We start from the raw sequence: 24,276 nt of genomic DNA, 5'->3' as shown, positions 1-24,276 counted from the left end.
ACAGGTGAAAAACAGAGGCAGAATAAACCCTCACACCTGTGCAACGGGCCGACCGGTAGTCTACCTGGGAGGCCGAAGAACGAAGACCAGCTTAGGAGGAAGTCACCGCGACAGCAGAAAGGAGCGGTATCAAATTGAAGATTTTCCATAAAGGCTTTGATAAGAAGAGTTTTGAACTTGTGTGTGAAGAAAAAAAAAAAAAAAAAAAAGACAAAAATAACAAAAAACAAGTCATACATGATACAATGCCATTACAACAATCAGAAACCTGTGATGAGAGAGAAGTTACAAAAATTAACAAAATGTTACTTCGTTTGATGTTAACTATGTTATTAATCACCGCTATATGTTTTTTGGTTTATTTGTTGCAGACCGGCCCACGCAGACTGTCTGAGCACGGAGGTCATTCCAGCCCAGCGCCACTCGATATACCACTCAGTGAACTCAAGTCACGGGCGAGAATGAAGCGCGAAATCTCTGGTAAAACGGATGAGTGTCTCAGCACTTATGGTGGTTTAGAATTAGATTATGTTAACGGCTCCACAACTTCTTTTACGTTTGATTTGTGTGATGTTTTTAACTGTAAGGGCGCGAGCGGCAATTGGAGGGGATACAATGTGTGGATCTGCTGGGATTACTCAGTGAGTACACACTGCGAAAGGGGAAATCGGCCTTATGACGGGTGGTGTAGGAATTGGAATCAGGTAAAGGGTTATACTGGGGAAAATTGGGAACCGTCAGAATTAGGACCAGGAAATGAGCTTAAACTTCAAAGGGATTACAGTCCATCTAAAAATCTGTTGACTTTGTCATTGGGGAATTGGCAGCGGGAAAAACCTGTATATTTAGTTGTGGGTGTGGAAACTGTAGGAGTTGATCCAAAAAGGTTAATTAAAGTTAATTTCTTAGGAAAACATAACATAGTACAGTCAGTTAGAAAAGAAACAGCAACACACGTGACTTTCAATCCAATCAACTCTGTTACTTCTTTTACAGGCCAAAAAGGAAGCGGGTCGTCGGAGGCGGTACCAGAGGAGCAGGAACCAAACGGTAGACGGGTCCTGTCAGTGGACTACAGCACATTAAAACCTCGAGATTTGATTGAACGCGCCACCGGGTTCAGTGACAGTAACATCTGGCTGGACTGGATGGCTCAAAATGCGAGAGAACAAAAATTGTCTAATTGTGTAGCTTGTGCTTCCGCTAGACCGCGTTTGTTCACAGAGCCGGCGCCACTGCATCCAGAGGATCAGTGGGGCTATAATTGCATGTTGCGAATGACGAGAGAAGTAGTGAATAGTGGGAATTGCACTGTTTTGTCCAGTTTATTTCCCCCTATCCACAAATACACCCAAGTAGGACCGTTTATGCCTAGAAAGGATAATTATACGTGTTTTAAGTTCTCCACCGATAAAGTAAAGTATAATTTGGGAGAAATTGATCCCAGTTGGTGTTCTGTTACACACCTGGGGAGGACCACAAATAATGTAAGTGATGCGACTACACTGATTGGAACCTGGGCCAGGAGCGGGCTGTATTATTATTGCGGCCACAAGACTCTTTTGGTTCGTGTTCCTCTGGGAAGCGTGGGGACGTGCGCGATGGTGAGACTAGGAGCGCCACTTATGCTAATTGGAAATCAGGTAAAAGCGACCCCACAGCGCAACACACGCACATTGGCAGCCAGACGCAAGAGACACATTTCGCTAAAAAGACAAATTGATGGAACACATGTTTATGACCCTAGAATGAATTCACCAACCTGGATCGACTCCATTGGAGTGCCCAAGGGGGTTCCAAGTGAATATAAACTTGCTGATCAAATAGCAGCCGGTTTTGAAAATCTTCCAATAATCTCTGCTTTCTTTCCAGTGACCCCAAACAAGAACGTAGATAGGATTAATTATGTTCATTATAATGTGCTGAGACTCTCTAACCTGACCAGAGACGGGATGGAGGGGTTAGCGGAGCAGGTGGGTCCCACCTCATTAATGGGTGTTCAAAATAGGATGGCCCTTGATATGCTATTAGCAGAAAAAGGGGGCATTTGTGCCATGTTTGGAGATCAGTGCTGCACCTTCATTCCAAACAACACCGCTCCGGACGGCTCAGTGACTCGGGCTCTTGAGGGCTTAAAGAGCCTGTCTGAAACAATGCATGATCACTCAGGAGTTGACAATCCGCTGGAGGGCTGGATGGACTCGGTGTTCGGACGGTGGAAAGGGCTTGTGCTTTCGGTCATGCTTACTTTGTCTATTTTGGTGGGTATTTTTGTTATTTGTGGGTGTTGTTTCATTCCTTGTGCCAGAGCATTGTTAGAGAAAGTAATCACAAGGGCAGTGGACCCTAGAGTTGTGACTCCGATGTCTATGATGCCATTGATGCATGTAGAACAGGCTGTGTAGATCAACAATTGATATAACATTTGGTGTTGTGACCTCTGGATTCTCCTAGAGGTCAACAGAGGGAATTGTCGGGTGAAAAGGGGTGTTTTACTTCATTCTTAGCAGAATCATCATCATTATATCAGAATCATTTAATAAGCATTGCATTAAACATTGATTGAAGCTATTGACATTACATTTAACCTTTGTATTGCAGTGATTGTTATAACCTGGTGTTACTCTTTTATTTACAGGTGTCAGAATGATTATATGATCTTTCTTTGCAGGTGTAAACATGATCACCTTATACATATGGCAGTTTGTTGCTCATTATAGAGTTGTGCCCGAGTTAATAAAGGTCAAAAACTTCAGTCAGCGCTATGACTGGCTGATCCATGGTGTGAGATGACTTTGGGCCCAGGAGGTTGCACGCGCTTACATAACACTGATATTATGTGATTCTTGGTGATTTTTATTCAGTTATATCTTTTTATTAAGTTTTTAAGTAATGGTAGTTCATTAAACCAACATGCATTTAATATTGTATCCCTGACTCAGCGAATTATATACACGTCAACTTGATAATTTGGAAAACCTTGCAGCTGTAATGTTGTGTCTCCGTAGGGGACAGTCCGCTCTAAGGAGAGGCACTGGAGCCAGTGTCTGTCCTCGAGACGAAGAGAATGTTTTTCTTGATATGTCTAAAGTTGTCAATATTGACTGTATTGTACTATCTGTACGCATGAGGGGGCGTTCTAATACCCTGATTTACATAAAACAATGAGTGTGTTGAGTTTGTATTGAGATCTGATGCTGTCTGATGTATGGTGTCCATCTCCCACGCGTGTGTTCATTAAATCATCGTTTGACTTGACCCGGCCGGACCAGTGTGGTTATTTTGGGTTTTCCTCCTGTATCCCTCCTCAATATTTGAATCCGTAACAGTATGTATTTTGTATTTTATCTTGTGATTTTAGTCTGACTGTCTGAAACAACTGTTAGCAACATGTTAGCATTTCTGCTGCATGGAAAAGCAGCGCTGAGTGATTATTCAGATTTGAATTACAGTATTTTAGTGGTAGCAGTTGAGAATTACATTAGTGTTATTGTAGTATTGTTTCTATTATAGTTTTTGCAACACATTAAGCTGAGTATTATAAAGCAAACAGTAAATGGATGTTATTTTATGTCTTGTCTTTTCTTAGTCCTGGATGTTGACACAGATAATGTTTTGCTTTTTGTTTTTCAGGCGACGTTCGCGATAAAAATGTTGAAGGACTGACTTACACTGTCTTTGTGTCTTTGTTTAGAAGCAGAGCGACACAGTTGGATCCAGTTCTCAACCCTGTCATCGCTGTGGTGGTGGGAAACACTTTCATTGTGACCTTTGTGGGAAAAGTTTCAGATATCAAATCACTCTAAAAAGACATCAACGGAGACACACTGGAGACAAAACGAACTACTGCAAAGAATATGGGAGAGGCTTCCCCACAACAAGTGAGTTAAAACAACATGAACTTATTCACAGTGGGGTCAAAAAGCATCTTTGTGATCAATGTGGGTCATCCTTCACCACTGCAAATCAGCTTAAAAAACACAAATTAGTCCACACAGGAGAGAAACCATACAAGTTTAGACACTGTGACAAAAGCTTCTCACAATCAGATAATCGTAACTATCATGAACGTACACACATGGAAGGAAACTACAGCTGTGACCGGTGTGGCAAGAGCTTTAGGAATTGCAGTTCATACTCCGAACACAAACGATCCCACGTTACTAATAAACTGTTTCACTGTTACCGATGTGCCAAAACGTTCACCTCATTGTCTGCTCTGTGCAAACATCAGTGTGATCATCCAGGACTGAAATCACTCCCATCTCTGGATCACGGTGAATCTGCAGAGACAGAAAGATCCTCTTCTGGTTTCAGGGTCAGACTTAAACCCTTGAGATCAGGCTCCACAGAGTTCAGGTGGAGTCTCCTGTAAACATCTGATGAGGCAGCTATGAATGAAAATGTGCCTCGTTACATTTTAAGCTTCCTAAACTGTTCTACTGTAGTTGAATCAAAAAATCTGTTTCCTCTTATTATGTTTTTATTGAATGTATTTTGATCCATGTGTTCTGCAGATATTTTTTGTTGGGTTTTTTTTGTTCAGGTTGTTTGTGTTATGAAATCCTTTAACAGTTAAACCAAACTTTTAAATGTTAAATAAAGAAATAGTTTAATGACTACAAGTGTGATCCATGATGTCATTTCCTGTATATCAAACCAAAAACTGAAGTGACAAATGTTCTCAGTGACACAGATGGAGGTTTGTCAGAGGAGGAGACTTGGCTGTTCTCACACTGAACAGGGTTCCTGCAGCTTACTGAAAATCCTGACCTGAAATTTATGAAAAAATAAGATCTTTAAAATCTTTTAGATTTTAACAAAGTTGCTGTAGGTATTAAAAATTCTGATTTGTGTTTGAGATATAAAAAAGATTAATTTTGGTGGTTTGTGGTTTGACTTGCTCCGTTTATCACTGCTGCCTTGGTTGGCACTGCCTCTCTTCAGAAGTTGTTGGTCTATATTGACATGACAGCAGATTTTTCAGCTGGACATCCATGATGTGAATTTCACCACATCCCAAAGGTGCTCTATTGGACTGAGACTAGGGCTGGGCGATATGACCCAAAATTCATATCTCGATATATCTCAATATTTTTTTAAAGTAAGAACAAAAAGAGTTCTTAGTCAAAGCTGTGTCCCAGATGTCACACAGGCACTTTTATCAACATACAGCATAGATGTACATGAAAAAAAACTACTCAAAAATAAATTATGAGCATTTATTAAATAATAATGCTCCATAAATAAAAGAAAACTGTTGTTTTTGTGCATAACAAAGAGCTCACAACTGTGCAGTCAAAATGTAAACTAACAGACGCTGAGCATAATAACAAAGATTTCACAGCTGCTCTGTTCCCAACTTCTACTGTGTGACTGACAGCCTGGAGTTTGAAATCATCTTCGTAACCACGTCTCTTAACAGGTGCCATTTATGGTCCTTATACACACACAATACGGTAATATTACATTGAAGCAGAGTACGTATTACTACGCGAGGCTCCTCGGTAGCCTTAATGCTCCGACAATCCATCAAGCGGTGCAGCTCCGTAGCTTAACAAAGTCGTACTAAAACATTTTTTGACAGATTGCTGAGCGCTGTGTTCCACATAAAATCGGTTCGCGGTCATCAAGCACAACCAGAATTCATACAAAAGGCGCGCTGTCAGCTTTTAAGAGAATGAAAGGATTTTAGGCTGTGCAGCCGCTGTGGGTTGCATGGCGTTAGCGTGGTTAGCTCGTTAATACGTTGACGCTGTACAGGGCGATGCACAGTAACTTGTTAAAGGAGATTTGCCGTGTCCATCTTGTCGCTGCCCACAGGTGAAGCGATGGGGGAGGAGGGGGAGTTGTGTTCAGTTAAGGAGAGAGGCGAGGTCGAGTAACGTTGCGTAGAGACAAAAGTGGACAAAAGAGAGGCAAGCTTTTGGCTCCACAACTATAATTATAATGTAACATAGACTATATCGATATAAAGGATATTGTCACATCTTATATCTCGTATAAAAATATATCTATACTTTTTAAAAAACTCGATATATCGCACAGCCCTAACTGAGACTCAGGTAGGCTGTGGTCTGTAAATGATGTCAGTTGGTACTAAAGGACCCACATTGTGCCAACCAAATATCTCCACGCTATTACACCAGCAGCAGGATGGATCCATGCTTTATGTTGTTTAAGACAAATTCTGCCCCTAAAATCTGAATGTTGCAGAGATTGAAAAATGTTGCCTGGTCTGATGGGTCTCAATCTTTTCCTGGCCACTTTTGTTGATCTTGATTGTAAAAGAACCCACCCACCACTTTAATCACACTCTAGAACTTGTTTTAGCATATGGCATAGAAACTGAACATTTAACAGTGTTTCCTGTAAACCCACTCTTCTCTTTTGCTAATACAGTGTCTTGCAAAAGTATTCGGCCCCCTTGAACCTTCCCACATTTTGTCACATTACAGCCACAAACATGAATCAATTGTATTGGAATTCCACGTGAAAGACCAACACAAAGTGGTGAACATGTGAGAAGTGGAACGAAAATCATACATGATTCCAAACATTTGTTACAAATAAATAACTGCAAAGTGGGGTGTGCGTAATTATTCAGCCCCCTTTGGTCTGAGTGCAGTCAGTTGCCCATAGACGTTGCCTGATGAGATGAATCTAATGTCAGTACAAATACAGCTGCTCTGTGACAGCCTCAGAGGTTGTCTGAGAGAATATTGGGAGCAACAACACCATGAAGTCCAAAGAACACACCAGACAGGTCAGGGATAAAGTTATTGAGACATTTAAAGCAGGCTTAGGCTACAAAAAGATTTCCCAAGCCCCTCTGCTTTTTTAGGCCCCTCTGTCTTCCAGTTGGGATTGGTGAGGCAGACACTGTGTCTACTTTTAAGATTAGACTTAAAACTTTCCCTTTTACTAAAACATATAGTTATGACTAGACAGGTGACCCTGAATCTTCCCTTAGTTATGCTGTAATAGTTGTAGGCTGCTGGGGGTTTCCCATGATGCATTGAGTATTTCTTCCTCAGTCACCTTTCAGTCACCTGTTAAAAGGGAGATTTTCCTTCCCGTTGTCACCAAAGGGATTGTTGGATTTATTTGTATGTATTATAGTAGGGCAGGGGTCCCCAACTAAAGTAGCAGGAGGTCCACTACCTCCATGATCCAATAAATCTGGGGTCTGAACAGTTTAAATGAACCAACAGAAATATCTTCTTTCATTTTTATATAACATTTATTTCGCAATATATATTTTTGTCTGGAAACTCCTGATCAATTATTCATTTACCCATTAAATCATCTGCTGAACAGACAATCCACTTCAAGTACTAACTATAAGCAGAATACAATTTAACAATAACATTATGCAATACTTTTTACCACATCTGTTGCACATGCAACATTAAGGTGTGTTGATGCATGGTCAGTCATCCACGTAAGTAAATCCCAAAATGTTGATTCTATTCATCTGGAGGTAACACTTCGTCACTCATCCAAGTGACTTCTGAAGAAGTACGTGAAAATAGAAGAACCATCTCTGAATCGAGGAGGGGGTCGAAGCGTAAATCATTCACCATTTTACAATGCTGGGATTGCAGCCATTCCCCAACTCTCTGAATGGTACAGAATCAACTATTTTGGGAGAACATTTAGGTACAAACAATTCACCACAAAAAGACTAAATATCCAGGAAAATTGAGAAGATCTTTGAACTGTGCAGTAAACAGGTTTGACAAACTTAACACAATGTAACTTAAATCATACTGCAAGACAGAGCTGGCTCTCATTTCAGTGGGAGACAGTTTCATGGACATTTGTAGCTAGAATTTTAAACTTTGGGTGAAATGGGGTCAGTGCAACTCTTAAGCATGTAAATGTTCATTAGTCAGCTGTGAGCGATTTTTTCCCATTCATCTTTAAATTGCAGATTTTCGCTTCAGGAAGCACACAGCCCCACTCCACTGACGAGTTGCTGTTGGCCAACACCCTCAACGACTTGTACTGCTGGTTTCATGAGCCATCAAAGAGCCTTGACACCTCCACCTTCCCCAACAATAGAGACACTTTGGTCCATCATCCCCCCACCAACCCACTCCCACCAGCACAGAGCCATCACCACCATCAAAGACTTGGTTTTGGAAACTCTTTCATAAACTGGCTAAGAATATTATATAATTCCCCAACAGCTCGTATCAGAAGAAATGACCAGACATCCTGCAGCTTCTGTTTCCTGAGGGGCACCAGGCAGGGATGCCCACTCTCCCCTTCACTGTTTGCAATTTTTATTGAACCAGTAGCAGCAGCAATTAGACAGGCTACAACAATTAAGGGCATAAAATGCAAGAATGTAGAACATAAAATCAGTCTCTATGCGTGTACTGCCTCTGCTATGGATGGGCAGTCAGCTAAACTCCTTCCCCACATCAAGACTCTGATGACACGATTCCCGGTTCACAGGTTTATTGACACAGGGAAAGGTGAAACTGTAACAAACAGTACAAGGCATAATCACTGTACTTATTCACCATGCACATATATAACAATGAAAATATATTAAGCCAGTTTTTTTTTTTTTAATATGTCAACATGGAATGTTCATATGAATTACTTCCCTTTTTAACTCAAATAGAAACATCAAATTATGATTTTAACAAGTCTTGCTATAATGAATGCCTCCAATTCGTTTGTCATTCCCCTTTAACTAGCTCCGTAAGCGATTGCTACCGTAAACTGCATAAGATTGGTTTTATCATTAAACTTACAGAAAAATGAACTTACTTGAAAGAAAGTGGTCTATACATGCACATAAAATATAAAACAAGTCTATACATACCCACAATGCTACCAAAGGCATAGGATGTATGTGGATGCCACTGGATTTATCTGGCTAAAGCCACCATGCTGCACATGCCTTCTCCTTAATTCACAGACTTACTTCCTGTTTACCGATGACATCATGTCCTATTACCGACTACAGGTTTTAAGGTGGCACCAGAGAGTTACAATTGCATATTTAAACATTTATCAAAACAAAGAAAACAGTCTACCTTAAAAACGTTTGATAACAGAACAATGCGGATGATGTGTTGCTTTGTCTCCAAAACTCACAAACCAACCTTTCTGAGGTAATTACTCTAATAAACTGGTTTTCAAGAGTTTCAGATTATTCAATTGACTGGTCAAAATCTACAGTTCTTCCAATTAACTGCTCCTTCCATAATTCTTCTTCTGCCCCACTACAATCTGGAAATATTAAATATTTAGGTATTAATGTCTCTCCTAAGCATTCAGACTTAACTAAATTAAACCACATCCCACTTCTAAAGAAAGTAGAAGGCGATCTGACTAGATGGAAATCCCTACCCATATTATATTTTAGACAGCAAGGAGCAGACGGCAGGTGACGTAATTCTGAAGGCTAGACTAGTCCAATTTCACAGTTTTTTCACTCATTTCTGGTCTACCCGGCTTTCGGAGGACCCGGCCCACTTAGACCACAAAGGCCGGGTCCTCAGGTGGACGCAGCCTCTGAATTTGGACACCCCCGGCCTGTTTCTGGTCGGACAATAATAACGGTGATATTTAACTTATTTTATCCGATGAATAAACACTGTAAGATTCAAGTTTTTTGTATATATATGTACATGTAACCCCCCCCCCCCCCCCCCCCCCCCTCAGCCCCTTTGAATGTCTCCCTAATTCTGAGGTCTCAAGGTTGGAAAGTAGGTGCTAGGCTTGGCCCACATCAGTCTAAAATTGTATGTAACCATGAATAATGTGATGCCATGTCCACCAGGAGAGGCTGGACAGTATAGATGTAAAACCAATATGCCAGCAGTTCATTTCAGCTAAGGAGAGGAGCAGGCATGTGTTTGTTGTGTGGGGCATGTAGTCCATGTCTGTTGCTGTAGTTCATGTTTAGAATAAAACATCCCAGCTCACTGATCTGATAGAGGGCAGTAGTGCCTATAATGTTGCATAATGTTGCTGAGAGATCTTTTACTTTGTGGTAATCTTAGACGAGTAGTTTTATGGACAAAAACCAGCAGGTCATTCAGTGTTCCCTTAGTGCTGATGTGTCAGAGATGTTGGTGTAACTGAAGTAATGATGTTAAGTCCTTAAAGTCATATTCTTTTATTGTCATGACTGTATTTTATTTTATTTTGTCTACAGAAGTTTTTCTCACCTGTGATCGTTCAGATTGATTTGTTGGGTTGATTTGAATCACGTGAAGGTTTAAAGCTGCACTTCCCCCAAAAAGAATAAAGTATAATTATGAAAAATGTAATAATGTCTTCCTGTGTCAAACACAGCTGCAGTCAAAGCCAGGAAGGAAAGCTGGTTAAAACTGCTGAATGTGTAAGTTTAAAGGCCCCATCATTAAAGCACAGGTAGATCTGACTGAAATGAATGTTTAGCATCGAGTGAATTCAGATGTTCTGTTCAGTTTTCTTTCTATAGTGAAAGTTCACAGCAACAGTCGTCTTAAACTGCTTCACGTTGTGATCCACTGTATGGTTTATGATGGAGACACTGAGTCTGGTTCAGCTGCTTTGTCTTCTTACAGAAGACGTTACAGGTCTGTGAGAGCCAGGGATTTTCCTTGTTTGAGGTGACCAAATACTTATTTTCCACCCTGATTTACGAATAAATTCTTTACAAATCCTACCATGTGAATTCATGGATTTTTTTTTCACATTCTGTCTCTCACAGTTGAAGTGTACCTCTGGTGCAAATTACTGACCTCTGTCATCATTTTAAGTGGGGGAACTTGCACAATCGGTGGCTGACTAAATACTTTTTTGCCCCACTGTATGTTGCTGTTGGTAGAGGTGATGATCCCTTGAAGGGACTTCTCACTATAACTTCATACACATAGTACGGAGTAGCAGAAGCATTATCTTTAGAGATAATGCTTCCTGTTGCATCAAAATATACTATATCGTCTTTGCACCGCTGGGAAAACACTGAAAGGGTTTTTTTTGGACCACAGCATTATCCCTTTTGGATGCAGGAGCACTCTCTGAAGGACTTCATTTGGAAGTCCTTGCTGTCTGTCTACTAACATTTGCAGACTGACCATCTCATTTAAATGAGGTCTCTGTTTTTTTATTTTCTGTGGGACCAGGCAATATTTTTCAAGACATCTTTAGATGGTGCCTCATCCTGACACCCTGCTTGGAAAACTTGTTCTGGTATTTGATTTAGAGACTCCAGCTAAAGACTTTTGTTTCAAGTTTTTCCGCTATTACATCTCTGGACTGTCCACGCACAGGTCTTGTTTTAATTTCCTTTGTGTTGTGGCACACCTCACCTCCTTGGATAAGCACATCAGCCTTCAGGGTTTTTTCGTCTTTAACCTCCACTTTCACAGTCACTGGACAATCCTTAAAACGGCAGTATGCCGCACATGAGAATACAGCCGTCTTAGACCTTGACTGACTGGTGTTGATGGTATGCCTCTTAAATCCAAAACTGCAAAATGGGTGTACTGACTTAATGCCAGTGGCTACCACATTAGTCCATGAGTTTTTGTAGCATTACTACTGTCACTTTTGTTGGATGAATTTGTACTACACTCCTGTAACGCAAAAATTTTTTTAATTAATAATAGGTGATGTAATTTTATGAAAGCAACATAATCAGTAGTAATTATTTTATCTGAAAAATACTTTACCTTTTTGAGGGATGAAGACGATCATGATGGAGACACATCAGTTTGTGGCTGTTTCGATTCAGGAGAAACATTTTGGACAATGCCATTATCATCACTGCCCTCCGTCACAGCGACGCGCCGAAGGCTGTCCAAATTCGTAGACTCCTCCGAATGCAGCCGACAAATGCGTCCTCCTTTTCCCCGAATTTGAAGGATGGGTCGGGTGTGTCCTTCGTGGCCTACCATATCCCAGAATTCATAGCGCGGCCCAGCCAAACTCCAGTTTCCAATAATGGCGGCCACTACTAAGTTTTAAAATTACTCTTACTAATCTTTCTGGGTCACAAAATAAACTTGTTTATTTATTGTACATATTTTCAGGCGAGAAAGTAGCTGTGTAAACATCAAATATCTGCTCGGTTTATCAAGATATCGAATATTTGCAAAAGTGCTTCGACGTTTTCGGAGCATCTACTACCCACCAGCTCAATATCAAGCCGGGAGCTCGAGGGTCACTGAAGCCGCCGAGAACGGCACAACTCCCGGCACATCATGTTCAGATCACCGCGGAGTTTCGCTACTCAGGTTAAACGTAATATATAATGAATGAATGAATGCTTTATTGGCCATATGCAGGTTGCCCCGCAGAGGAATAGAACCCCCCCGACTTACACACACAACATAGACATCACATGGGGATACAGGTCGGAGATCGGCAGCGTTACAGAAAAACACTGAAAAAGTACACAACAATGGGAAAGTAGAAGAGGAAAAAAAGAGACTCTACTCATGCTGGGCACCTATGGGAGGACAGCATGAGAACAGGAAACAAAAAACTCCTCTGCACAGAGAGCACATAAATGTCCACAGTACAACATTGGAGCACATGACAAATCACAGGGTTGGGTAGGGGGTGAGGAGTAATCCGAAGGAAACACAGCAGTCATCCTGCACAGCGCTACCATTCCAGCGTGGCACACAGACCCGCCGTCTTCCCCCACAGGAAACAAGCATCAAAGGCGTTTGGAAAGGGAGGGGGATGAGTGCGTGCTTATCAGTGTAAGTGTATGTGTGTGCGTGTCCAGAGTTCAGCTGAGATAGTGTCCTCCGCCCTGCCAGGCTAAGTAAACAGTCTGCTAGCCAACCCAGGTGGCCTTGCATGGGATGGGAAGAATATTCATCACACAGTCGTTATCAGGGAGTGTTTGTTCGGCTCCAGCCTTGGATCTGCAGCTGGCGCCGTGGTGTCCGCATGTTGAATTTTTGTCGTTGAATTTTTCTTTTATGCGAGCAGCTCAGGAGAATTTAAAGCTGTTCTTTAACACTCCGACACTGGTCTCTCAATCTCCCGTTGGAGAGCCGCGAGCCTCCCCATGATGGTATCAAACTTCTGTTCCATGGTGTTGTCATTCTTTTGATTCTGAGACCTCACAACTGCAGTGATCCGTTCTGCGATGTGATCCAACTTTCGCTCAAGGGTCTCATTTAGAGCAGGCCTCTCTTTGATGTATCCCAATATACGCTCAATGGTGTTATTTTGAGTCTAAGTGACTTCATATAAGTCACTTAGACAACCTAAAAATGTTATTGTTGGGCTTTTTTCAGTGTTTTATTTGTTCGTGAGTAAATTGGTTTGGCTGAGATTAAAGTTATTAGATTAGATTAGATAAAATAAAACTTTATTAATTCCCGGGGTGCGTTCCTCCAGGAGTTTGTTTCTGTTCTTTGATTGGACTACTTAAATTATTGCGGGAGTAGCACGCTTGGCGGCTCGTGCCATTACGCGCTCAGTCTGCGAGCAGAGTGGTGGAGATGTGTATACGTTCAGATATTCAGCTATTTTAACACGAGCAAAAGTTTTGGTAAGCTAACATTGCATTTTCTGTTTTCTTTAAATACATGAGAGTATGTTTTCCAGTAATAGTATTCATGGCGTCTGACCGAGCGATAGGCTAGTCCTATTTTTTCCTTGCTGTTTTCAAGCAGTGCTTATTGAAAGGTCATAGGAGGTTAGTAACCTAAAACAAATGTGCTGTCGACAGCTACAATGATTTTGTGCTCTTTTTGCAACAAAACGCTGAAGACGTTGAGGGTTATGTGCTGCATTGTAGAGTTCACAGGAACGACCCTGACATATTTAGCCTATGATGGTGCACTGTACTTGAAGTATTTTATTAAGACAAAGAAATGGTTTACATGTGCACTTTTGAACTGGCACATTAAACAGTTCAAGTACAAAGGAGCTGATGCGCTAACAAAGCCGTGTGCTATCAACCCAGATTTAACCAAGCTTTCAGGTCAAGCCATTCAGAACTGGAATTTCTTAAGGTTGCTACCTGTTATAATTGGTGATAAAGTCCAAAATCCAAAGGATGATGTACGGCAGCTAATGCTCCAGCTTAAAGACATAGTTGAAATGATTTGTGCACAAAACATGTCACTGTCACAGGTGGCCTATCTTGACATTATAATCCATGAATATTTGGATTCAAGAAAGTGTTTATTTCCAGAGAGTGTACTAAAACCTAAACACCATTTCCTCCGTCACTATCCTGCACTTATTTTGAAATTTTGCCACTTGATTAGGTTATGGACTATGCGTTTTGAAAGTAAACATAGTTACTTCAAAAGATGTGCCAGGAGTTTGAAAAACTTTAAAAACATCTGCCAAACCTTATCTGAAAGACATCAGATGTTTCAGGCATATCTTTCAGCTGGGCCAGGATACAGTCAGTTTCTGCAAGTGAAAGACAGTTGCACCTTCTAATCCTTTAATTGTCCCACAAGGGGAAATTTGGTTGTAACAGCAGCCAAAAAGACACATATACAACAAACAGTACACAGGACACAACAGAAACATACACAATCTTTCTTACATATTTACATTAAGGACAATAGTTACTATATACAGAGTACTGTACAGTTATTAAATAAAATAAAGATAACTACAGATAAGAGGCAAACCAGGTTGTAGTGTGAATCGGTTAATTAACTTATTGCAGTTACAGCATTGATGTAAACATCTGTTTGTTGGGAGCAGTTCTGATTGTACAGTCTGACAGCTGCAGGGAGGAAGGACCTGCAGAAACGCTCCTTCATGCATCGAGGATGCAGCAGTCTGTCACTGAAGCAGCTCTGCAGTTCAGCAACATCTACATGCATGGGGTGGGAGACTCTGTCCATCAGAGATGTTACTTTGGCCAGAGTCCTTCTGTCTCCCACTGATAGGTTTGTAGCTTGAACCAATTCGCTGGAACGTTGAAGACAATATAATTACACAGCAAAGCAAGACACGAAGTCGGCAAAGTTCTTCATGTTTCTCGTGCACGGGAGAGAACCGGACAAACGCCGTTCCTTCGCTTGACCCCAGTCGCTCTCGTCCGCTCCCCCGTAACACTGCTCTTTTATTGAGGTTACATGAATATGCATAGGTTCATTAACATATGACGTCTACATACAAACAAAGAGCACCGTGTGTGTGTGTGTGTGTGTGTGTGTGTGTGTGTGTGTGTGTGTGTGTGTGTGTGTGTGTGTTTCAGAGGTGAGGAGGTTCACTCGAGGAGAGTTCCTGACCAGACTGGCTCCTCCCCTTCAGCTCACCTGTCTGCACCTCCACCCTGACTGAGCTCCACCTGCTTCGTTGTGACTTCATCTGTTCTACGTGTTCGTACAAATAAAACTTTATGGTTCCTCCTCCTGTCACACGGTATCTCACCTTCACTGACACTAACGCTGGTGATCAGGGTCAGAGGTCACACGAAGCTCTCTGGGTTTAACCTCACACGAAAGGGGCGGAGCTGTCGTCATCACAAAGAGGCGTATAACAGATCATGTGACCCTTCTACAGGAAGTGATCCCTGTGAGTGGCGCCCACATCAGAGACGTTCTCAGATGGTGATTCATAAAACCTGAACCAGTAAAATGTGACAGTAGAAAGATGATGAGTGAAACTGGTTAATCTGGTGTTTGTGGCACAGAAGGTTTGACCTCCACTGTGTGACACGTGTACCCGAACAGGTGCGCTGTGTCACACGTGTGGCTCTCGGTCAAGTGTAACTCCCACAGCCGGCCTGTAGTTCAGACTCTCTGTGTTTGAGTCAGTGAAGTAAAACTAAACACTGAACGTGTTTCAGTTTGTTTACAGACGTCAGACGGTGAAAGCTTCAGCCTGACGAGGAAAGAATCTGCTTTAAATCACACTTTAAAATGAATTCCTCCTCACCTTCATGTGTTTTGTATTATTTGATCTTATACTGAAAGAGTTGATCCATCGACACATTTTAACCCTGCAACATTTCACCGTGTTAGTTTGTCATAAATTGGACTATTTTAGGATTTCAGTTCATCTTTCCAATAAAGCTGGCAGCTCTGAAACAGCTGTTCTCTCTGAGGGTGTTTTACATGTAAATAAAAGTGAAATAATTAAATGTAAGTTCTGTGAGCAGACCGTCCAGTGGAGCTCCTCAGGGCTCTGTGCTTTCACCACTTTGTTTTCTATGCTAATGAGTGTCAGAGCACGTCAGCATTAGTCCTTCAACATGGTCACAGCCACTGATGAAGGTGTTCAAATGTGGGGTTTTTAATCCAGGTTTACACTTAAACAGTCTCCATGAAACTCTGCCCTCATTCATCCTGGAGATCACTCGTCTAAACCAACTAACATAAAGAATGTGATGTTTACAAAGCGAACACGTACAAACTGTTGTTATGGATACGATTAAATTTAGGAGCGATGATTTGTGAAATCCTACATGTGTGTTCTAACATGCTTTAATGATGGTATGAGCTGAAAATAAATAACATAAAGTTAATAGTTTGTCTGCAACAAAACATTTTTCACCGCTTCAGTTTTTGGTGTCGGGTTCTTTTCCACATACGGTGGTTGTTGTCATGGAAACAGAGTTTAAAGTGAAACAGGAGGAGAACGGAGGGATGAAACTTTGACTTTGTCTTTATCTGTAAGACAATCGGGCCTCTGATGGACGTCGGGAGTTCTTAACAGCAGCTCGTTGTTCGTTCTGATGTTGTTTTAATTATATTTTATATTTAATATCATATATTGGTCTTTTTCAGCTTTATTTGAAGGGCCACGGGTCAGACTCCACCTGGGCTGCCGCTCTCAGCCTCACTCTGAGGAAGCCTACAGTCTGTCACAGTGGAAACTACACCGGAGACCCGATCCTTGGGGTGGGCCAATTTTTGTTATAGCGTGTTTTGGGGTTTAAAAGCCACAGAGACGCGGTGCTTAGAAAAAATGCATTTCAGCTGTGCTGATGCTCCTGACACGTATAAGACTGGGGAAACCTGCATTCAGCTGAAACTGAAAAACACTATGTCCAGATAAACAGAATCAACTTTTGGAGAAAAATAAAAGATTCTTCATCAGACTCTAACAACTAAAAACATGACACTTACCTTAATTGTATGGGCTACATCAAATATATTCAAGACCGACAGTAACACTTCTCACTGCTGCTAATTTTAACAAAACAAACAAAAAGGAGGCCAAGTTATAAAGAAAAAGGCAATTCACCAAGTCTTGAAAAGTAAAACTGAAAAATAGAAATACAGAATAAAATAAAATATCCATCCAGATCTTTACAACCAACAACATAAAATCTATCTTGATTAAATGGCCTAATTTTCCAATAAATTAGCAATAATAAAGTTAAAAAAAAAAAAAAAAGATATTCAACTTATGGACGCTCAAATTAACAGAGTGACATTAAACGCACCTCATTGCCTGCCATAGCGTTCTTTGCAGCTGCACTTCACCTCAAAGGTCGGTTAATACATCGGATTTAACTTAACCAAAGTCCCGCAATTAAAGGAAAATAAAATGTTTCTAACAAATACAATGAAGAACATTAAAATAATTCACTGTCAGTTACTGTCGCTGTGAGTTTGACGAGATTAGCTGCTTCATTTGGTTCTGCCTAAAGTTAAAGTTCTCTCAGTGATCGAGTGTTTATATGATAAGATACATGTTTAATGCAGAAAGTTGGAATTACAAGTCGGTAAGAAGGTTTTCAACAAAGGTTTAATTTAAGCTTCAAGTTCAAAGGTGAAAGAAATTTCACGTTTGATGAAGGAAGATCAAGGTTTATCAAGGCTAACAAGGACATAGGTCAAAGGTCAAAATAAGGTAAGGTGATAAAATATAATAGATATATATATAATCAATAAATAAGGTGAAAATATCAGATAAAAGGGTTTTTTGGTTATAAGGAATCAAAAGGTCAAAACAAGAGTACTGTTAAGTTAAAATTAATAGGTCAAAGGTCAGATTAAACCGGTTGAACAGAAAGGATCAGCAAAAATTAAACAAGGATGAAGGATGAGCCATGGCAGACATGCTTCCACGTCTCAGGAGGAGGGGGAGCTGAGGTATGTTTACAGGGTCACAGAGGTGTCTGTGTTTACATGTCCTCGCTGAGAACATGTTTCTTTCTTTCCTGATCTTTTCCTGTCTTCTGTTAGTAGACCTGAGATGTGACTGCTCTGTGCTGTTGTTGTTGACTCCAGTTAATCCTACAAGACATGCTGTGTAAGTAAACAAACAACAACAGTTTGGGCTGCATTTATTCAAAGATCACATCCCCCAGACTTAGTTTAGAGGGTCCACACTGTCTACACTGTATATAGTGAAGTCTGCAAGTTTTTGAACAGTGAAATTAGTTTTGTGGCCAAATTATTCTGCAGATCATCAGAATGAAAGTTATTGGCCATGTTTTCAGAGCCCTTTTTAAAACGATGCTTTCGTGACATTGTGTGTGGGGTGGTGGTCAGGGCTATCCAGACTGACAGTGGGACATTGAATGTCACCTCTCCAGTGGGGAGGGAGCCTGAGATCGTCTAAATTGAAGTCTGATCAATAGCAAATTTAAAAAAAATGTTTTAAGTAAGCAAATAAGTTGGTGTTCAAAAAATCTGATTGTTTGCTTGCAGGACACCCGGAGAGATGAGTCCTTCATCACAGCTGGTCAGTGAAGATGGTCTGAAGGAAATCTTTTTAAATCTTTTTCTCCTGAATTCCTTCTGAAAACATTTGAACACAACAAATCGGTGACCCGACGTGATTTTTGGGTTGGAAAGGAGAAAAGGAGGATTGGAGAGGCTCCTGACGGAGCTGCTGTCAGACGCCAGAACTGGAGGAAACCAATTCACCCTCATAGAAGGCCTTCAAAATAAAGGTAAGCAGAGCCTGTTATATCAAAAGCTGCAAAATTGGCCATAAACCAGATTAAAATGTGAGCGGTGATGGTTACAGTTCTCTCTGTCACACTGATCGAGTGTTTATATGATAAGATACATGTTTAATGCATAAAGTTGGAATTACAAGTTAGTAAGAAGGTTTTTAACAAAGGTTGAATTTAAGCCTGAAGTTTAAAGGTGAAAGAAATTTCAAGGTTTATCAAGGCTAAGGAAATAGGTCAAAGGTTAAGATTAAGGATTAAGATGAATCAGAAAATTATGTAATGAAATGAAAATATGAGATAAAGGAATAAATAGGTCAAAGGTCAGATTAAACCGGTTGAACAGAAAGGATCGGCAAAAATTAAACAAGGATAAAGAAATAATACATTAAACAAGGAAATAAATTAAAAGTCTGAGTTAATGAGAAATTAAACAAGTTTAAATTAGGTTAAGAGTTAAATTTTAACGGAATCGGAATAACCGATTGGGGGGAAAAATGTTGCAAATCATGCAAATCATGTTGTGATCAAAGCTCTTTTAAAATAGTTTGTACGGCATAAAGAAAATCACATGTTTCAGTAGATTGTATGTTGAAAACCACTGTAGACACTGGTAGAGACCTCAAATCATTGTTACTGAGGAATTCCACCTTAAACAGTAAAGTGTTCTTTAACAGTACGACATTGATAGAGTTTGTTTGTTTGTGTGTTTGAGAGTTCAGACTGAAAGGGAGCGCACAATCGTGTGTGTGTGTGTCTGCAGCTGTTCTTTGTGTTGTTGCTGGATCGTGGCCTCAGGGGGAAAGTTGTGTGTGTGTTGAACATGCAGACTAACAGAGACTGCAGCTGTCAGCAGCCACACACACTTTCTATTCTTCAAATCAAATCACAGTGAAACATCTTCACTGACAGCTCAGCTTCAGCATCGTCTTCATGCTGTGACTGCAGCCGTTCAACTCTGTTGATCTTTAACCCAAATCATCACAACATGCAAATATAATCATCAAAATGATGTGACTGGAAGGATGCAGCAGTCTGTGCTCCACCTTTCTCCTCCACACCTGCAGGTGGAGGAGAAAGGTGGAGAACATGGATGCATGAATCTCTACAGAGTTCTTTGAATATTATCCGTCTCATCAGTTTTCAGTGAACAAAACTCCTCACAGAGCCAAAATAAGCAGTTTGTATCCAACATAACTCAGCTGGACTCTGATGCTCCGTATAACAGCCACACATGAGTCTGGATTCACTCAAAGCATTGAACAAACTTTATTGTAAATGAAGCTTTTGGACATTTATTCTCTGATATTTGCTCTTCAGCTCGAGTCTCCATCAGTGGGAACATTTCCTGATTCAACTTTTCTTCTGTTCAAATCAAACTCCATGAGAATCAAAGTGTGAATCAGAGTCCTGATGATCAGATTCTATAGAAACATGGAGACTGTAGAGGATTTACACTCAATATGTTCATTTGTTCCCTTCAAGAAAAATCAATCATTCATCAAATTAAATCAGTCGTTGATCAGTTTGATTGACAGGACAGATGATCAGAGGTGCAGAGTTTTTACCTCCATCATTGATACAGGGACCGAAGAGTGGGTGGAGTTTGTGAGTGAAGGAGCAGCCAGTAAAGGAGTAGATCAGAGCTGCAGCACCTACATCATAAAAGGAGACCAGACCCTCCTCATAATCCACAAACACCCCCACCTTCTCAGGACCAGGATGAAGACAGAGATCAACTGGAGGGGAATCACGAGCACTGTACTTATTTCCATTTCTCAGCCACACAGTCCAGAAACCATCCTGAGGTCTCACTGAGATTTTTCCCTTCCTGTTGATCGACTCTTTGACCACTCCTAAAGTCCAGTCAGTCTTTCCTTTAACCTGAACCTCAAAGTAAAATCTGCCTGAAGAGAAACTCTGCTCTCCTAAAACATTAACACAGTAAGAAAATCTCTCTGGGTTGTCTGGAAGTTTCTTCCTCACATCACTATGATAAACTTGTTTTCCATCATCAGACAGGATGAGAGCAGGATGAGCTGTATCAGGATCCAGAGTCACGTCCACCTCATGCTGCTGGACCCTCTGCAGCTCTGCAACCTCAAACAGCTTCTTCTTCATGGGTTTCCAGACTGTCTCCTCCAGCTGAGCCACAGCTCTCCCCACAGTCCCCTCATATGGTGGTGGGTGAACTCTGACCTCTGTCCAGTCCTTGCTGGGTGGAGCAGCTTTCAGGGAGGAGAAGCTTTGGAGGAGGTGGAGGTGGTCTTCAGAGCGTGAGAGCTGCTCCACCTCAGAGCTTCTCTCCATCAGCTCAGAGATTTCCTGTTCCAGATCTTTGATGAGACCTTCAGCCTGTTTCTCTGTAGCTTCCTGTTTGTCTTCGATCTCCTTCATGAGCTCCTTCAGGCGTCTCTCAACAGACTCCATCAGAGCCGTGAGGACCTGAACACCTTCTGCTTTCTGTCTGTCTGCAGCATCTTTACTCATCTTCACCGACTCTGTGATCTCCTGAATCTTCAGTCGTCTCTTCTGGATCATCTGCTGAATCTCTGCCTCTGTCTTCTCCAGCTCTGCCTTCTTTCCTTCATATTCTTCTCTCAGAGGAACAAACTCGTGGTTCTTGTGGTCTAAAACAGGGCAGAGCATGCAGACACATGTCTGGTCGGTCTTACAGAACAGCTCCAGGAGTTTATCGTGCTTCGTGCACATCCTGCCTTCCAGGTTCTCCACAGCATCAATCAGCTGATGTCTTTTCAGACGTTTCAGTGTCAGATGAGGCTCCAGGTGAGTCTGACAGTAGGAGGTCTGACACACCAGGCAGGACTTCAGGGCCTTCAGTCTGGTTCCAGTGCAGACGTCACAGGGAACTTCTCCTGGTTTGGCAGCTTGTTGCTCTGAGCTGTTGCTGCTGGCTTTCTGCTGAGCTTCACGTCTGAACTGAGCAACCATCTCAGAGATGAAGGTGTTGATCTTCAGCTGAGGTCGAGTGTAGAAAGTCTCTTTACACATGGGACACTGACAGCTCACATTCATGTCCCAGTGCTGACTGATGCAGGTTTTGCAGAAGTTGTGTCCACATGATGTAGTGACTGGATCAGTGAACACATCCAGACAGATGGAGCACAGAAACTGATCTTCAGATCGCAGATTGCTGGCAGCAGACATGTCTGCACTCTGAGGGAGAAAGAAAAGAAACATTTGATTCAAAATTCACTTTAAATTTCATTTTTAAAAAGAGAGAAACAAGCGTCAGTAGTCTGAGGAGCTTGGAGAGAAAAGCGTCTGGACTTCTTTGAGTTTCTTGAAGACGTTTCATCAGAGAAGCTTCTTCAGTTCTCAGAGTAACTGGTGGAGACCCAGCAACACACTCAGACACAAACTGGTTCATCCCAAACACAAACCTAACATCGTAGTGTCTGCTGCGTCCAGATAAACTGGATCAACGTTTGAGGATGAACATAAATACAGTCGTTAAAAAGATGTGAAATTCTGACTGTTTTACAGAAGGTCCAAGATTCATGCAGATCATTTGTATACTTGAATAAATCAGTTTGTTGGATATATTCCATCATATTCCATCCGTAAACTTCGACCTTGTTGGTGACTAAATACTTCTTATTGTCCAGATCAACGAGCCATTAATATTAAACAGTGACTGTTCCAGTAGAGCTGACAGTGAGGAGGACGATGAATCATAAACCTCAGAAATGTGTTATTAACTGTTGATCCAGTATTTTAATGGCATTTATGAGAACATGTTTATTCAGAGGTGTCTGTATATTTGGTCCATTTGTGCGTCCTTAAAAACTGTCCTGTTTTCTCTCACAGATACTGGAACATCACAGCTCCTCACAAACTCAGGATATGGAAGATGAACTTTTCCAGTCACTCGCTGGGATACATCATTCATGTTATTCTGGATCCTCAGAAAACATTGATTTATTTTTGTGTTTCATATATTTGTTTGTCCAAATCAAAGATTGATGTTAGTAGAGAAGAAGCCACCATGATAAAGCCTGTGTGTGAAAATGAGATCAGTGGATTTGATCAAAATCACATTTAAGGAGGAATTCTGTCCTCCAGTTTGTTTAAATAAGCTTTGGGATTAAACACCATCATCTATGTTTGTGTCTGATGTTTGATCCAGTTCAGCTTGAATATCACAGCTGATGTGTGGACATATTTAAAGCCTGATTATCAGGATGATTCAAACACATCTGTTTAAATAATGAGATTCATGTTTCCACACAAAGTTATAAAGTGCAGCATCGACTGTTTTCTGAATGATTTAGGAACATCTGTGACTCTTACAGGATACACTAAGTCAGATAATCTTTGTAAAATGTGTGAATGACTTTTTGAAGTCTACTGGTTTACAGTATCAAAGGCTTTATATCAATAAAGAATAAATAGGTGTTTTCACGTCTGTAATCCTTATGATCAATCAGATCCAGAATCAATCTAATAGGAACAGGAAGTGATGAATAACCAGGAAGTGTGGAGTCAGTCTGAAGTCCAGAGCACAGCCTGAGTCCACAGTCCTGAGCAGAGCCACAGTGAGACTGAAGCAGCAGCTCGATGTTCCTACAGTGGATCTGTGGTTACATGAGCAGATTTCTATGGATCCAGTGTGACTGTGATGAGTCCTGATGAAGTGAACAGAGTGAAGATTTGTGTAGAAACAGGAAGTGTGATCAGCTGCACTCACCACTGTTGCTGAGAGAAACCTGATGGACTCCAGTGGATCTTCTTTTAGAGACAAACAGGACTCGACTGCAGCTCTGCTGCTGCTCTCTCACACTTTCACTTCTGCAAAATGACGTTGAGCTTCTTGTTTTTCAGCTGTTGCTCCGCCTCTTCCTGCAGCTGTTTGTCTGGTTTTGCTGCCTCTCCCTTTACAGGAATCAGCCGGTCTGTACTCAGTGACTGTGTGCAGCGGGTGGGAGGAGTGAGGAGTGGTGTGTGGGTTCACACAGTAATGACGGCCTCAGGTGATCAGGAGAAACTCACCTGGATTTCCTTTTTCCACAGCAGACTGAGAGCTTCAGGTGGACCCTGAAGGAGGTCTCAGACACAGGTGGTAAAAGTACACACAGTCTGTACTGAAGTAGAAGTACTACTGTTAAAAATACTCCAAGTACTAATTCAACTTCTTTACTGAAGTAAAAGTAAAAAAGTCCTATCTGAGAAATGTAAGAGAGTAAAAAGAGCTGATTGAAGAACATTTCTAACACATGTGTTTATACAAAGCTAACTGAACCATGTGCTGCATCAACGTGATAATAAAATATTATTCACTTTATTTCTAATAAATATTCCCAGCTTGAATCAGACAAGTTGAACATGAGCAGAGAAAAAGAAGGAAAATCCAAATATTCCTGTGTTCAGTTTTCTCCATTTTCAGGCCGACT

The 24,276-nt window shown here is 41.1% G+C and overlaps 2 protein-coding genes and 1 pseudogene across 7 annotated transcripts in view; 2 read left to right on the top strand and 1 right to left on the bottom strand.

Annotated features, from left to right (window-relative positions):
* LOC146510784 (protein NLRC3-like) overlaps positions 1-24,276 on the top strand; it is a 161,617-nt gene that overhangs the window by 80,062 nt on the left and 57,279 nt on the right. The window lies entirely within an intron of this gene.
* On the top strand, positions 462-5,377 carry LOC146510786 (uncharacterized). Its single transcript, XM_085172667.1, has 2 exons — positions 462-2,261; positions 3,695-5,377. Exons 1-2 carry the CDS (start codon positions 462-464, stop codon positions 4,373-4,375), a joined length of 2,481 nt encoding a protein of 826 aa, XP_085028793.1. The 3' UTR covers positions 4,376-5,377.
* LOC146510785 (E3 ubiquitin-protein ligase TRIM21-like) lies at positions 20,357-23,977 on the bottom strand (annotated as a pseudogene). The gene is made up of 2 exons (XR_014876069.1): positions 23,574-23,977; positions 20,357-22,039 (listed from the first exon to the last, which is right to left on the bottom strand). The product of XR_014876069.1 is annotated as an E3 ubiquitin-protein ligase TRIM21-like (transcript).

Source organism: Neolamprologus multifasciatus, chromosome 9 (genome assembly GCF_963576455.1).
Source record: "Neolamprologus multifasciatus chromosome 9, fNeoMul1.2, whole genome shotgun sequence".
NCBI lineage: Eukaryota > Metazoa > Chordata > Actinopteri > Cichliformes > Cichlidae > Neolamprologus > Neolamprologus multifasciatus.
The sequence above is the reverse complement of the archived record's forward strand: the minus strand, read 5'-3'. Positions and strand labels throughout refer to the sequence as shown.